The 12,770-nt window shown below is 40.6% G+C and overlaps 1 protein-coding gene and 2 non-coding genes across 3 annotated transcripts; 2 read left to right on the top strand and 1 right to left on the bottom strand.

Moving 5' to 3' along the window:
* Positions 1 to 284: 284 nt before the first annotated feature.
* fermt3b (FERM domain containing kindlin 3b) lies at positions 285 to 11,554 on the bottom strand. Its single transcript, XM_086221763.1, has 15 exons — positions 11,420 to 11,554; positions 10,000 to 10,124; positions 8,754 to 8,987; positions 6,242 to 6,358; positions 5,654 to 5,822; positions 5,092 to 5,194; positions 4,700 to 4,807; positions 4,443 to 4,577; positions 3,770 to 3,816; positions 3,425 to 3,549; positions 2,503 to 2,609; positions 2,156 to 2,377; positions 1,684 to 1,808; positions 1,191 to 1,332; positions 285 to 491 (listed from the first exon to the last, which is right to left on the bottom strand). Exons 2-15 carry the CDS (start codon positions 10,121 to 10,123, stop codon positions 312 to 314), a joined length of 1,938 nt encoding a protein of 645 aa, XP_086077889.1. The 5' UTR covers position 10,124; positions 11,420 to 11,554; the 3' UTR covers positions 285 to 311.
* On the top strand, positions 6,498 to 6,569 carry trnaw-cca (transfer RNA tryptophan (anticodon CCA)). Its single transcript has one exon. It is a non-coding gene; the product is annotated as a tRNA-Trp (tRNA).
* On the top strand, positions 7,692 to 7,763 carry trnaw-cca (transfer RNA tryptophan (anticodon CCA)). The gene has a single exon. It is a non-coding gene; the product is annotated as a tRNA-Trp (tRNA).
* Positions 11,555 to 12,770: the final 1,216 nt, after the last annotated feature.

The following is a 12,770-nucleotide window of genomic DNA, read 5'->3' as shown; positions in this document are numbered from 1 at the left end:
TGCTGCTGGCAGACCCAACAAATTTTACATTTTCATGAGTTTTGATTGCCAGAGCTGCTGATCCCAAACCAGATGCCCAGTAACTCTGCTGTTTATTATGCAGAATGAAGAGCCTGAATGTATTTAGTCTTCCTTTCACCGCTAGATTTGAACAGAGGCTACTTAGATCTTATCTTGCCTAACTGGAATGTAAAATTGTCCCACATGGTTTTCCACTGACAGACCCACAAGGATGAGTATGATGATGATGATGATGATGATGATGATGATGATGACGATCCAAGTTTTTTTTTTTGTGTGTGTTTTTAATCCTAGAGAGCTTCATGTCCGCCGGTCAGCTTGTGGAAGAGCTCCTCATTGAGTGTGTCGCTCTTCTCACGGCTGCGTGTTGACATGAAAATATAGCCTCCGATAAACTCGTGAACGATTTTACAGTCGGCTGTCACACAGCTAAAGGCGATGTTGATGTTCCCTTCAAACTCGATGGCCACCTGTCAAAGTTGGAAAACAGGCACAGAAAAGCACAAATGAAGTTCTGTAAATGGTAACCAGGGCTGAGAGGATGTCAGCTTATGCATTGAAATAACCATTAAACAATGAGAACTCCTCATTTTATAGGCAGCATTAATGAGATTATGTCAAACCGGGTGTCTAGATTTTCTGAAGGCTTGTTTTGAGCGCAAATGTCATGGCTGCTGGAATCAGCGCTATCTCACAAGCTGTCTGTTGCTATTTTTCCATGGATGAACTTAAACTGTCCTCCCTGACATAATTCTCCTACTGGTATGAATCTGACCTTTGGTGGCCTTTGCTATCTTTCCCCCATTTCAGTTGAAATGGGCTCCGCCCTCTCTAGTGATCCAACGGACATGCAAGAATTACATTGTCCACTAATGAAGAGAGGGATCACAACAAAACGTTGTCTGTTCAAAGTCACTGACACGAGCAGGGGACAACCGGAACTATCATGATATGAAAGTAAAACCTGCTGTGGTTGTACCTCATTATGACCACATGCTCCAATAGGTCAACTTGTCACTATGAAAATACATTTCACCTTTTATATATATATATATATATATATATATATATATATATATATATATATATATATATATATATATATATATATATATATATATACTTTTTTTTCAGGAAGCAGGGGTAGGACCTAAAATTAAGAATCTTACCTGTCGTATGTCCCAGTTGACGTTCCACTGCTTCATATTGTTGTAGCGCCAGGTCTTCACCACATCACCCACACCCAGGTCGATGCGGATCAGACGGCTGGGAGCAATGCCCAGTACCTCGTCTTTACGGCTGCCTTTGAACCTGTTGGACAAAAACACCTAGCTTCAGTTTCCTCTCTTTAAAGACTTTGCTTTGAAAGAGAAGTCAATCTTTTAAGTGAAGATTGACAGGTCTTTTATGTTCCATTTTATTTATGTTACATCCAGTTACCCTTGTGAGTTTCTCTCTGTCCTAAAAAGACCCTTAAAAGACTATTAAATAATAATACTCCCTATTACTGTTAGAGAGAGAGAGAAAGGAATGCAGCCATACAGATAGTAATTTTGATTTATTGGGCTATCTTAATTTTTATAGTATGGCAAAATAGTCTGGAATATAAGCTAACTGGCAGTCATAAACACTAAATCATAAAAAGTAAGCTTGAAACTGAACCTGACAACAACATATGAGAGGCCAAAGTCAGGCAGGGCCTGCCAGATCTGCAGGAAGCGCATTACTGCATCTGTCAGTGAGAGCTGGGCCACGTTCTGGTAGGCGTCCAGGATACGAGAGGTCAGCTGGGGGGTCAGGAGAAATGTCAGATGTAATCACATACTTGCTGCTTCAATAGCATTAACTTGGTAATAGTTGCAGCCACCAAAAAAAGATCATCAGTAGTGCCAAATTTCTGTACCAGAAAAAGGTTTCAGACTGTAATTTGCCTCATTTACACATTGTCACATGGAATCAAAAAATAAATAATCAGAGTAATTCAGTAGTTCTGCACTCTACTGTAGCAGCCTGTTGAACTCAGAACACATTTGATGTAATCTGAAGAAAATGAGTAACATCATAAATTCTACATTTTTTTTTATATCTGTCTGCGCATCTCTTTAATAGTAGACCTCTCCTGCTCTTCTTGTACCTGTTTGGTTTTGTACTTCTTATGGTAGCGTGGTGACACCAGGCTGTGAGGGTTGATGCTTTCATCTGTGGCAGGGGAGTTGCCATGGGAACTAGAGGGGGTCTTTTGCATAGCCAGGAAGGAGCGGATGCTCTGGATCTCACTCTGGAAAGTGCTGTCTGCCAGGCTCTTACCTTTGGAGGCCAGACGACAACCTGCCATCCACTGAGCATACTGCTGCTCCTAGAGGCCCGGAGACAGGATGGAAGTGTTGATGTGGTGGATATAACAGACATGAAAGATATCACTCATATACACACACACACACACACACACACACACACACACAGTTGTTTGTTTGGCCTCACATTTTCACAGCGCAGGTAGACCTCATTCATGCCCTCAGGTGCAGGTATCAGGAGCCTGATGAGGAACTTTTGGGCCCCCATGTTAACATCCGGGGCCACCTCACAGCCTGTGTGCAGGACAAGTATCAAAGTAACATCTATGCTACTATTGTGGTTCTACAGCATCAACATCAGTCTGGTGGTCAACCACTTACTGAAACTGAAATATCCCCAAAGGTGGATGGTGGTGAAATTTGGCATTCACAGTCACCAAAGGATCAGTCCTAATGACCTCTGGCACCAGTTTGTGATTTTAAATGAAATGTCTCAGCTATTAGATGGATTCACACGACATGAATTTCACAAACTCATGATTCAAGTGTCATCACATAGGTAATTTATTCAATTTCTCAGTGGTATTATCACATCAAAATGTCTCCAAGATTTATGACCAAAAATTGGAAATCAAATACAGTACCTGTGAAACAATAGCATGTTAGCTTTGTTCGTGAGAGCAAACAAGAGTGATGATGTTAGCATTTACTGTAGCTCAAGGCAGGCTCATGGAGATGTTAGTGTAGCTGGGGACATTACAGATTTATGGAGTGCATCAAGATGGTGACTGATGTACATCGAACTTGAATTCATGGGATGTCGAGAATGCAGTCCACATCCTCTGTAATATGCTGTTCTTTTTTGTTTGTGTGTTTTATATCTGCCATATTTCCTCATTATAATCCCAGAATCCTGTTCTGAACCCTGAAATTAAATAACGAATGACGTAACATCTAATGGAATTTGAGATGTGCAGGTGATCATCATAAAGCACTAATACACATACTCTTATGAGAGATTAGTGAGTGCATTGTTTGTGTTGTAGAAGGTTAGACAGACAGAGTTTAGGAAATTACTGGATGAAAGAGTACAACAATAGTTTATGTACCTTTGAGGTTAATCTGTTGAATAGGTTCCCCGATACTCTCCTCTTTGCTCTTGAAATAAGAGATGGAGGTATCCTGGAACTTGAACCAGTACTGCTTGTATCCTTTCAGAGTTAAGCGTTTAGGCCTAAAACATAGATTCACAACTCAGTTTCAACAACAAGCAATGAAACCAATTTGTTAAGACATCCCCCCTGTGGATGCATGACAAGTGCAATATTAGAGAGAGAGAGAGAGAGAGAGAGAGAGAGAGAGAGAGAGAGAGAGAGAGAGAGAGAGAGAGAGAGAGAGAGAGAGAGAGAGAGAGAGGCTTAGTTTTAAAATAAATCCAATCCAGGACTGAGTACCTGAATAACTTTAAATAATCGTTGAGTTCTGGTGCGGTCATGTCATCCTGGATAAGAGAAAAAAAGTTTTCATTAATTTCCATCCATTTTCTACCACTTGTCTTGTTAAGGGTCGCGGGGGGGCTGGAGTCTATCCCAGCAGCCTTCGGGCGAGAGGCAGGGTTCACCCTGGACGGGTCACCAGTCCATCACAGGGCCAACACATAGAGACAGACAACCATTCACACTCACAGTCACACCTACGGTCAATTTAGAGTATCAATCAGCCTCGTCCCCTCTTGAAGTCTTTGGACTGTGAGAGGAAGCCGGAGTATCTGTGCTGGAGCCGGGGCTCGAACCCCGAACCTTCTTGCTGTGAGGTGACAGTGCTAACCACTGCACCATCGTGCTGCCCCTTCATTAATTTCAGTACACCAAATTTTTTTTCTTTTCATTTAAAATCCAGAAAGAGAGTATAATCTAGAAAATAGGTAAATACAATTTGTATTATCTTGTTATGAATGACAGTCTTTGAACCTCCAATGACCCATAAAATGTTAAAGGATGTAACTCACATTTGTTTTCATCTTAAAGGAATAAATAATTTTCTGTCAGAACTTAATTGAGATAATTTCTCCCCAACTTTTACAACAGTTCCCTTAAAAAGTATAAATATACATCCAATGTTTCTGACCAGCATTTCAGACGCGGAGCTGCTCTCTCCCTCCATCTTGACCTCCAGGGACTGTAGCGCTGACTCCAGGTCGTCCATGGCTGCACTGGAGCTCTGCATCTGGGGCTCTGACTGCGACACCTTACTGATGTGGTACTGCATGTGTTTGAGACAGAGCAAAGACACCACATGATTTTCACTGCTAAATGTTAGAGCACAAAACTGCTAAGGTTATGTCATTCAGTCAGGTTTTCCTTAAATGTAGCAGTCTGCTCTACCTGCAATGCTCCAAAAAGCATCATTTCTTCTTCAGTGCAGTCAATATCCTCCAGTAGGATGGCCCAGCGGGCCTGCTCATATAGCTGGGTGAGACGCACCACGTCATACTGAAAACAGAGACAACGACTGTGAACACAGACACAAAGTGGGGGAAGGAAAGAATAGAATGATATACATACATACATATGAACCTGGGCCAAATTAAATGTATTTTTTCTGCACTTTATCCAACTTTTCAAGATGAGTAACAGTCAATCTCAATCAATTTGTTTTGGTTTACATGAATAAAAACAGCATGGACACACATTCTCTCTCTCTCTCTCACACACACACACACACACACACACACACACACACACACACACACACACACACACACACACACACACACCTTCGGCTCTATTTCATAGAAGGCAAAGTACTTGAAGCGAAACCAGAGTCTGTCATTTTCTTGGATGCCCTGCTGCATGAGACAACGGGATGAGTCCAACCACCTGAGAGAGACAGAGAGAATACACATATATACTGTATATATATATATAAATTCCTATTATGCTTCTGAAATATATTTCCTAACTGACTCGTTTCCATCAATTGCTAATTTTCAACAACTAACTAATTAATCCTGCTGCAGTCCCATGGTGAAACGCACCTCTGTGAAGTCAAAAACGTGTCAATAAAGCTGTTCATTCAAACCCAGCATCTCATTTCCTTGCTTTATGAATTATTGCGCCAAACCCATACAAAATAAGAATATGATCAACACTTTTGTGGAAGCCAGTCCCTCATCTCTGCCAAGCTGAATACTATGACAGGCAAGTCGAAGTAGATCAGAAATGAAGAAGGTGGGACAAGACCAGAGGTGAATGTCACTTTCATCACTTGACATGTGAGGTGTTGATCCTAACTTAAACAAGGAAAGCTTCATTATCCAAGTCTGTTTGTAGGTATACCTGCCATTGATGTGGGCCTTGTCCACCACACTGGCGGGCCGATACTGCTTGGCTATGACCTCAGGGACAGGTGGAGGCTGGTTGATTGACAGCATCTTATAGATGGCCTCCATTTGGGGTGAGTCAACAAAATGAGCCGGCATGCCATCATACAAACTAGGCCGGGATGCTGTGATGAAGAGTGGGAGACTTATAGTGACAAATACTCTCTTAAAGTCAGGAAACAAAAGTGTCTCTAAACACATTTCCTAATGCACAATATTTATGTGCTCTATTTACAAAAATCTATCCGTGTATGAATCTTCTTTAAGATCCAAATTTTTTCTTGTTTTATTTGTGCTGAGATTGATAGCAGGGCTTAAAATTCAGAGTTATGTCCTGAAAAAGGAAACACTTATAATTGAATCACTCGAAATCCTGACAGCTCAATTGTGGCAGCACAAGGAATCTGTATTTTTTTTAAATCACGTTAAAACTTCAGCATTTGCTACATGGAGCATTTTCAAAGCTGAAGCCATTAAATGTATTTTATTATATGCTGGCATGCACGGTCAAGTCTGGAGTGTGAATGAACAATAACGATTGTACCCGAAGACAACGGCAACTCAGTCAGGTCGTAAATTTCCTCTGCAGGGTCTTTATCCTTCTTCTTTTTCTTCTCCTCTACAGGCCGAAGGAGAGAGAGCTCCTCAGGGTGACGGATATCTGTGTGAAATAGCAGAAGGCAGAGAATTAACAAAAATTCAGTCAGCTGTAATACCAAGATGCTTGCAAAAATTGATAGCGGTAGGAAAACCAATACAGTGACTGTTCAAGGGTTCATCCTCCTTAAATTATACAAGAAGACCCTGTGGCGCAATGGTAGCGCGTCTGACTCCAGATCAGAAGGTTGTGTGTTCAAATCACATCAGGGTCAATATACTTGTGGCGTCTTAAGAGATTGACCAAGTTTTAAGTCCACAAAGAAACAATGTGACCTTTACACCACAAATGATGAAAATTGAATTGGCAGTCTTCTGAAATATAATGCATTAAACAACAGATACTTCTGCACTGTGTCATACACTTTCCTGATACAAATGCTGATTACTGCCTGACTCCAAACTTATTTTGCATCAAGCAACTCCAGTTCTACCTCCAATGCACCAAAGTTCAGGAATCTAAGCATCACAATGTTTAGCCCTCTGCTGTGGTCACGTAACAGCTTAAAAAACTTCTGTGTTACTTCATTCAGACTAACTTGCAGAGTGACACCTGCACACAATTCCTATTTACACTAAAACAGACACTGTGGCAAAGGTGGCACGGGGGTGCAGTGGTTAGCGCTGTCGCCTTACAGCAAGAAGGTTTTGGGTCAAGTCCTGGCTCTTTCTGTGTGAAGTTTCCATGTTACCCTGTGCCTGTGTGGGTTCTCTGGGAGTACTCTGGCTTCTTCCCACCATCCAAAGACATGCAATTGGGTACTCTAAATTGACCGTAGGTGTGAATGGTTGTTTTTCTACATATGTTGACCCTGCGATGGACTGGTGAACTGTCCAGGGTGAACCCTGCCTCCCGCCCGTATCCGGTGGGATAGGCTCCAGCCCCCCCGCGACCCTTAACAGGAATAAGCAGAAGAAAATAGACGGATGGGACACTGTGGAGCAGTGGTCGTGCATCAGATCAGAAGGTTGTGTGTTCAAATCACGTCAGGGTCAAGGAAGTTCACCTTTTCTAATGAAGGTATTATCATACAGTTGTTGATCATAGGAGCAATTTTACTTTGATCACATACATTGCTTGATTTCACCCCAAAATTCTTGAACCTGTCACAAAGTTCCCTGACTTTTAAATATAAAATAAACCCATAGATATCTGTCAACCTGTACCAATCCCACCAACAAGTTCCCAAATATTCTTACCTAAGTATCATAATGTTTCGTCCTCTGCTGTAGGCACATAACATCTGGATAACAAAAGTATTAAATTACTCAAACTAATCTGTAACATTGCATAATATCTGCACTATGTAGTTACAGAAATACACATGTCAGAAACAGACTCTGTGGCGCAATGGTAGCGCGTCTGACTCCAGATCAGAAGGTTGCGTGTTCAAATCACGTCAGAGTCATTAAGTGGCAAGTTTCATTTAGACATCTGCTTTGGTCTCTGAAGTGGATGAAATGTAAAGGTTTAAATTGGGCTCTGTGGGATGTACCAACATCTTTGGCATTCGAGACAGTGCTCAGTTACTTCTTCCTTCACTGTTGTCATCACATGATCTCGTCGAGTGTTGCCAATCTGCAACCAGTTGCAGTTCAAGCAATTTCATTCACATTCAATAGATGTTTACGTGGCACTACCAAGGCTTTTCTCATTATTCAGAAGGCAGACAATTACTCAGTAATTTCTTATTAATCCTGGCTTGTAAATCTGCGATTGCCAGCAGTGATCCTACCGTCAGACCCTTCAATCATAACTCTGCTGTGAATACTTGGCTGATGTAAAGACTCACAATTATAGTTTCTGAATAACTGAAAATTGAAGGTTCGTCTTTGGTTTTATCCTCTAGTTAAAGAGTATCCTTTGTCTTTATCAACGAGAGGATAAAACCTTATTTGAACTATACCTGCTAGATTGTCACATTGATTAAAAAAAAGCTCAGCCTGTTTCTCTATTGCCTCTAAGCTGCTTGAGTACTGACAGACTTCATTATTTCTTCACTCCCTGCTGCTTCTATTTTGCTGTCACCTCGTAGGGTTTCTTGTGAGGAATTGAGACCAACAACTGCCAAATATAGAGTGAATGAAAGTATGAAACAGATGGCGAAATCCATCTTATCTGGCAACGGCGAGACAGAGAGAATGTGCGCGTGTGTGTGTGTGTGTGTGTGTGTGTGTGTGTGTGTGTGTGTGTGTTTGTTTTGCAACAGCCAATTACAATGCAACATATAAACGAGATACTTTTGCACATTTTAATGGATAGTTGTTAACAGTTACTGTGGTGTGATGACTTGCAGACAGAGAAGATGAAGGAAGAAAGGTGAGAAAAAGAAAACTGTTAATGGAAAATGTGTTGGATTTGATGGAAACCACATTTACATTCATCACAAAAGACTCACTGAGCAGTTTGCAGATGCCCATCACGGTCTGAAAGACGGGGTTGGAGAAGCAGGCGCGAAGCCTTAGGGTAATTCCATTGGGCAGGCCCAGCCTCAAGGGTTTGTGTTGGGGCATGAAGAGAAGCCGGGCGTCGGCATGGATGCCACACTTCTCCAGAGTCCAGGCTGTCCGCAGAAGCCATCTCTGCCTCTGGTCCCACCACAGGGCATAGTCCGACCAGTCCCGTTTGATCTCTGCAGAGGACACGAATGAAACAGATGAAAAACTCAATTCATTAAATGAATCTACTTAGTGTCAAGTTCAAGGTTGTCTTTTTCACATAAACAGAGGGCAGGTAAGCCAAGTGCAGACATACTTCCTCTTTCAAAACTTGATATTGATGTTGTTTCACAGGAAGAGTACTTGAATGGGAATCAAATAACATTGAAGACAAATTATTAATGATCGTTTGGCTGCTGATATACAGTACAAGTTCCTGTCTCTCTCTGTGTATGTATGTGCAGTTGAGTTCTCTAGCTTCTTGTATCCCAGTGGTTGTTAAAACCTTTTGGGCCAAAAATAAGTATTACAAATTGTATTTTAATTAAATGACAATTTAGCAAATAGCATTTTCATTATTGTTTCTGTGACGAGAGTTTTCAGGAGGAGCAAGATGACTGCATCCAAGAGGACATGCTATGCTTTGTTTACTCGAAAGTTGATGTGTTTCAGGGGGTGACAATGAGATGAAACATGGCAGTCTAAAAGATAACAGCACGACAAGGCAGTAGCAATAAATCTGAGTGTATCTCTCCCATTCCCTTTAAGAGCCAGGTGTGCCTGCACATCGATGCATTGCAAATAAATTGGTTTCTGCTGAGGGGACCGTAAAGAAGCCACTTGTAAATCTACCAAAACACCGATACAGTCAGAGATTAAATTATCACTGAAGTCATGCTGCTGTGCCCCGTGTGTAAATGCACACAGCGTAGTTCTTAACGGGGAGAGGCATTAATCCAATGTGCTGTGGGGGATTCCTGCAAACCCTCTACACGAGAAACAGGAATCCACTGAATAATAATAATAAATTCACAATAATAATCTTACACGTTGTCCTGTTTTTAGTTGTGATCATGCATGTTTGTGTCGCTGTGTGTCCTTGTGTGTGTAAAATGCAGAGTACTAAATCATCATGAGGCAAGTATTATTCCTAAAGTTTCATATGTCTGTGTAAAACCTAAGAGAGGAAGAAAGAAAGTGACTCACGTGTCTTCTCAACCAGCTTGACAATGACTCCCCCCACATGGAGGTCAGAGGTCACACTGATGGTGACAGGTGGGGCATCAGGACCCAGGTCCTCCACCGTGATGGACAGGTCCCACGCTGCCATACTGGGTGAAGAGAACCAGAGTGAAATGCACGAGACATGTCTGACAGAGGAGAGAGATACTAAACGAGAGTGAAACAATATAGACAGGATCAGAGAGATTTAGCATAATTTTCAAACGTGAATGGATTAAATACACATAATAAAATTCTGCTCTAATTCAAAGTAAGTGGCTTATGAGTAGTAAAAGCTGTTCTAATGTTTCTGACAATGAACCAACCAAGAAGAATACAAGGCTTCCTTTTATGTTGTTACTTTCTTTGGTTTTCCAGCACATTCATTTCATTGACAATATAATTATTTAAAGCATGACATGAAAAATTTTGTATCAGATGTATTACAATGCTAATATTCATGTGTTTATATATTCATCTATTTATGTTTTGTCCTAGCTATTCAGAGCTCTGATACTCTAAATGTCAATGTGAGAGTAAGACATGACACAATTCATGCCTTTGCAACACGTTCAGTCGTCCAAGTGGATCAGTTTGCAACCTCCAGTGCAATGAAAATGAAAATGAACTTCTCAGTGATGCAGGGGTCATCTTCTTACATGGGAGTTTCTAATTAACAGCATGTGCACAGTCTTGATTATTAGTCAAGAGGATTTGATTTATTTTGTTTTTAATATAAATTCAGATTTATGTAAAGATTAGCTATTAAAGACTACCTAAAAAAATGAAATAAGAATTAAATGATCAGATGTCCTTTCTCAATTCACTGTTAGAAGAAAAGCTTTAATCCATGGCTCAATATCACATGGTGCTGTGTAACACTTGACACAAACTTTTTGGGCGAGTGTATTCTGACAACATGTCCAGTTTGATGAGCACTTCCTGTTTCTGCCTTCAGCTATCACTAGGGACACACAATTCCGCTTTGTGACCCACCCAAGGGTAGAAATTTACAATACAAGCCAATACAATCCCCTTCTACACGCATGTCAGTGTGGTAGTTATCTTATATTAAACACAAGTACATCATATTTCGCATATGCTTTTAAACATTTAATCAACTGATATTAAAGACAATAACAAGGCAACAATAGACAACATTTACCTTGATTGGAAGCCTAAAATTTTCTCTCTATATCTATTTTTGAAAGTAAATTTAGATCTCTGATTTGTTACCTCTTTATGACTGTACTTTCTAAAGGAATGCAACCTAAATAAGTACACAATTATGTCTCATACATACACACCCAGCTTCTACATTTCTCTGTCTTTATGCTTTCTGCCATGCTGTCAAACAAAAACACGCACACTCATAGATGTATAAAGACAATACCATACAACATACCGTAATGCAGTCTCCTTGGGTTAAGTTTGAGAGATTGAAACAGGGGTACCCCTGCGTCTTTGTCAGGCCTCTGAGGACGTTTCACTGGTTTTATGTAAGTGTGTGTCGCAGGTTCTTCCCTAAGACTGGGCGGCTTGTGGTCTGTTGCTTTGTATGAGTTGCTTGTTCCTTTTTTTTTTTCAGTTTCCGCTAAGCGGAAATGTGACAAGGCTACAACTTTTGATTGACTTGCTTTGTGAGTGATGCATATTAGACAGTGTGTAGGAGCAAGTGTAGGTTAGACAGCATATGTGGGAAACCAGATATGAGATATACTGAATGGATGGATGGACAACCCCTCTTCCTTGTCTCACTTGTCACTGCAAGCACAAAAGATATGTATTGAAAAATAAAAAGTTCAATTCAAGTTTTACAGTTTTAAAAAAAATAGAAGCATGTGATAGCATGATGAATATATTCTGATACGATGGCAAGTTTGATATTTCAAATTTAGTAGTATTGTTATAGTAATTTCATTGTATTAAAGCCAAAACACACATATTGTCCAGTTTCAGAAAACAATCCAGATTATGTCCGTGTCATGACATTGTGTTGTGTTTAGGAGGAATTCTTCAACCGCTTAATATACGTGTAGAAAACTTGTAACAAGGGTAATAGCTCTTCTATCATCCACTTGGGGAAGACAAAACTGCTCATGTACTAATGTCTTCAGGGATGTGTTCTAGCCTAGCTAATGTTCAACTGACCAATTTAAACAGAAATAGGACTTATAGTTTCATATTATACAACAACATACATATTGTATCGTGGTGGTGCAGTGTTTAGCACAGGTCTCCTCACAGCAAGAAGGTTCTGGGTTTGAGTCCTGGCTCCAGCACAGGATCTTTCTGTGTGGAGTCTGCATGTTCTCCCTGTTCCTGTGTGTGTTCTCTCTGGTACTCCAGCTTCCTCCCACAGTCCAAAGACATCAAGAGGGGACGAGGCTGGTTGATACTCTAAATTGACTGTGAGTGTGAATGGTTGTTTGTCCATATGTGTTGGTCCTGCGATGAACTGCCAACCAAGCCACCTCCCCTAAATGGGATAAGCAGTATACAAGTATATAGTATACAATTTATATTAGTATGTCCTTATAAATATATTGTACTTTAATACCACATTTATTGTGGGATTTGAACCTGAAGCCTCTTTGCTGTGAGGCGACAGTTTTAACCACTGCACCACCATGCTGCCTAGTACTACATCCATTCATGTGAAAATATGTCACCTGTCTAACATCTCCTCCACAGTAAATTTCAGGAATATGAGTTTTTCACCAATGTCCTACTTTCTTCTTAACATTATTTGAATT

The sequence above is a fragment of the Aulostomus chinensis genome, chromosome 13, assembly GCF_037954235.1.
Source record: "Aulostomus chinensis isolate RoL2024-O1b breed Wild chromosome 13, RoL_Achi_v1.0, whole genome shotgun sequence".
Classification (NCBI taxonomy): Eukaryota; Metazoa; Chordata; class Actinopteri; order Syngnathiformes; family Aulostomidae; genus Aulostomus; species Aulostomus chinensis.
Note: the sequence above shows the minus strand (reverse complement) of the source record. Positions and strands in the feature narration are given on the sequence as shown.

Excerpts from the sequence above, each read along its gene's own strand:
- fermt3b (XM_086221763.1), bottom strand. The coding sequence starts at position 10,123 with ATGGCAGCGTGGGACCTGTCCATCACGGTGGAGGACCTGGGTCCTGAT. Across the intron at positions 8,988-9,999 it reads CAAGCTGGTTGAGAAGACAC|AGATCAAACGGGACTGGTCG; the intron begins GTGAGTCACTTT and ends TGTCCTCTGCAG. Across the intron at positions 4,808-5,091 it reads TCTATGAAATAGAGCCGAAG|TATGACGTGGTGCGTCTCAC; the intron begins GTGTGTGTGTGT and ends CTCTGTTTTCAG.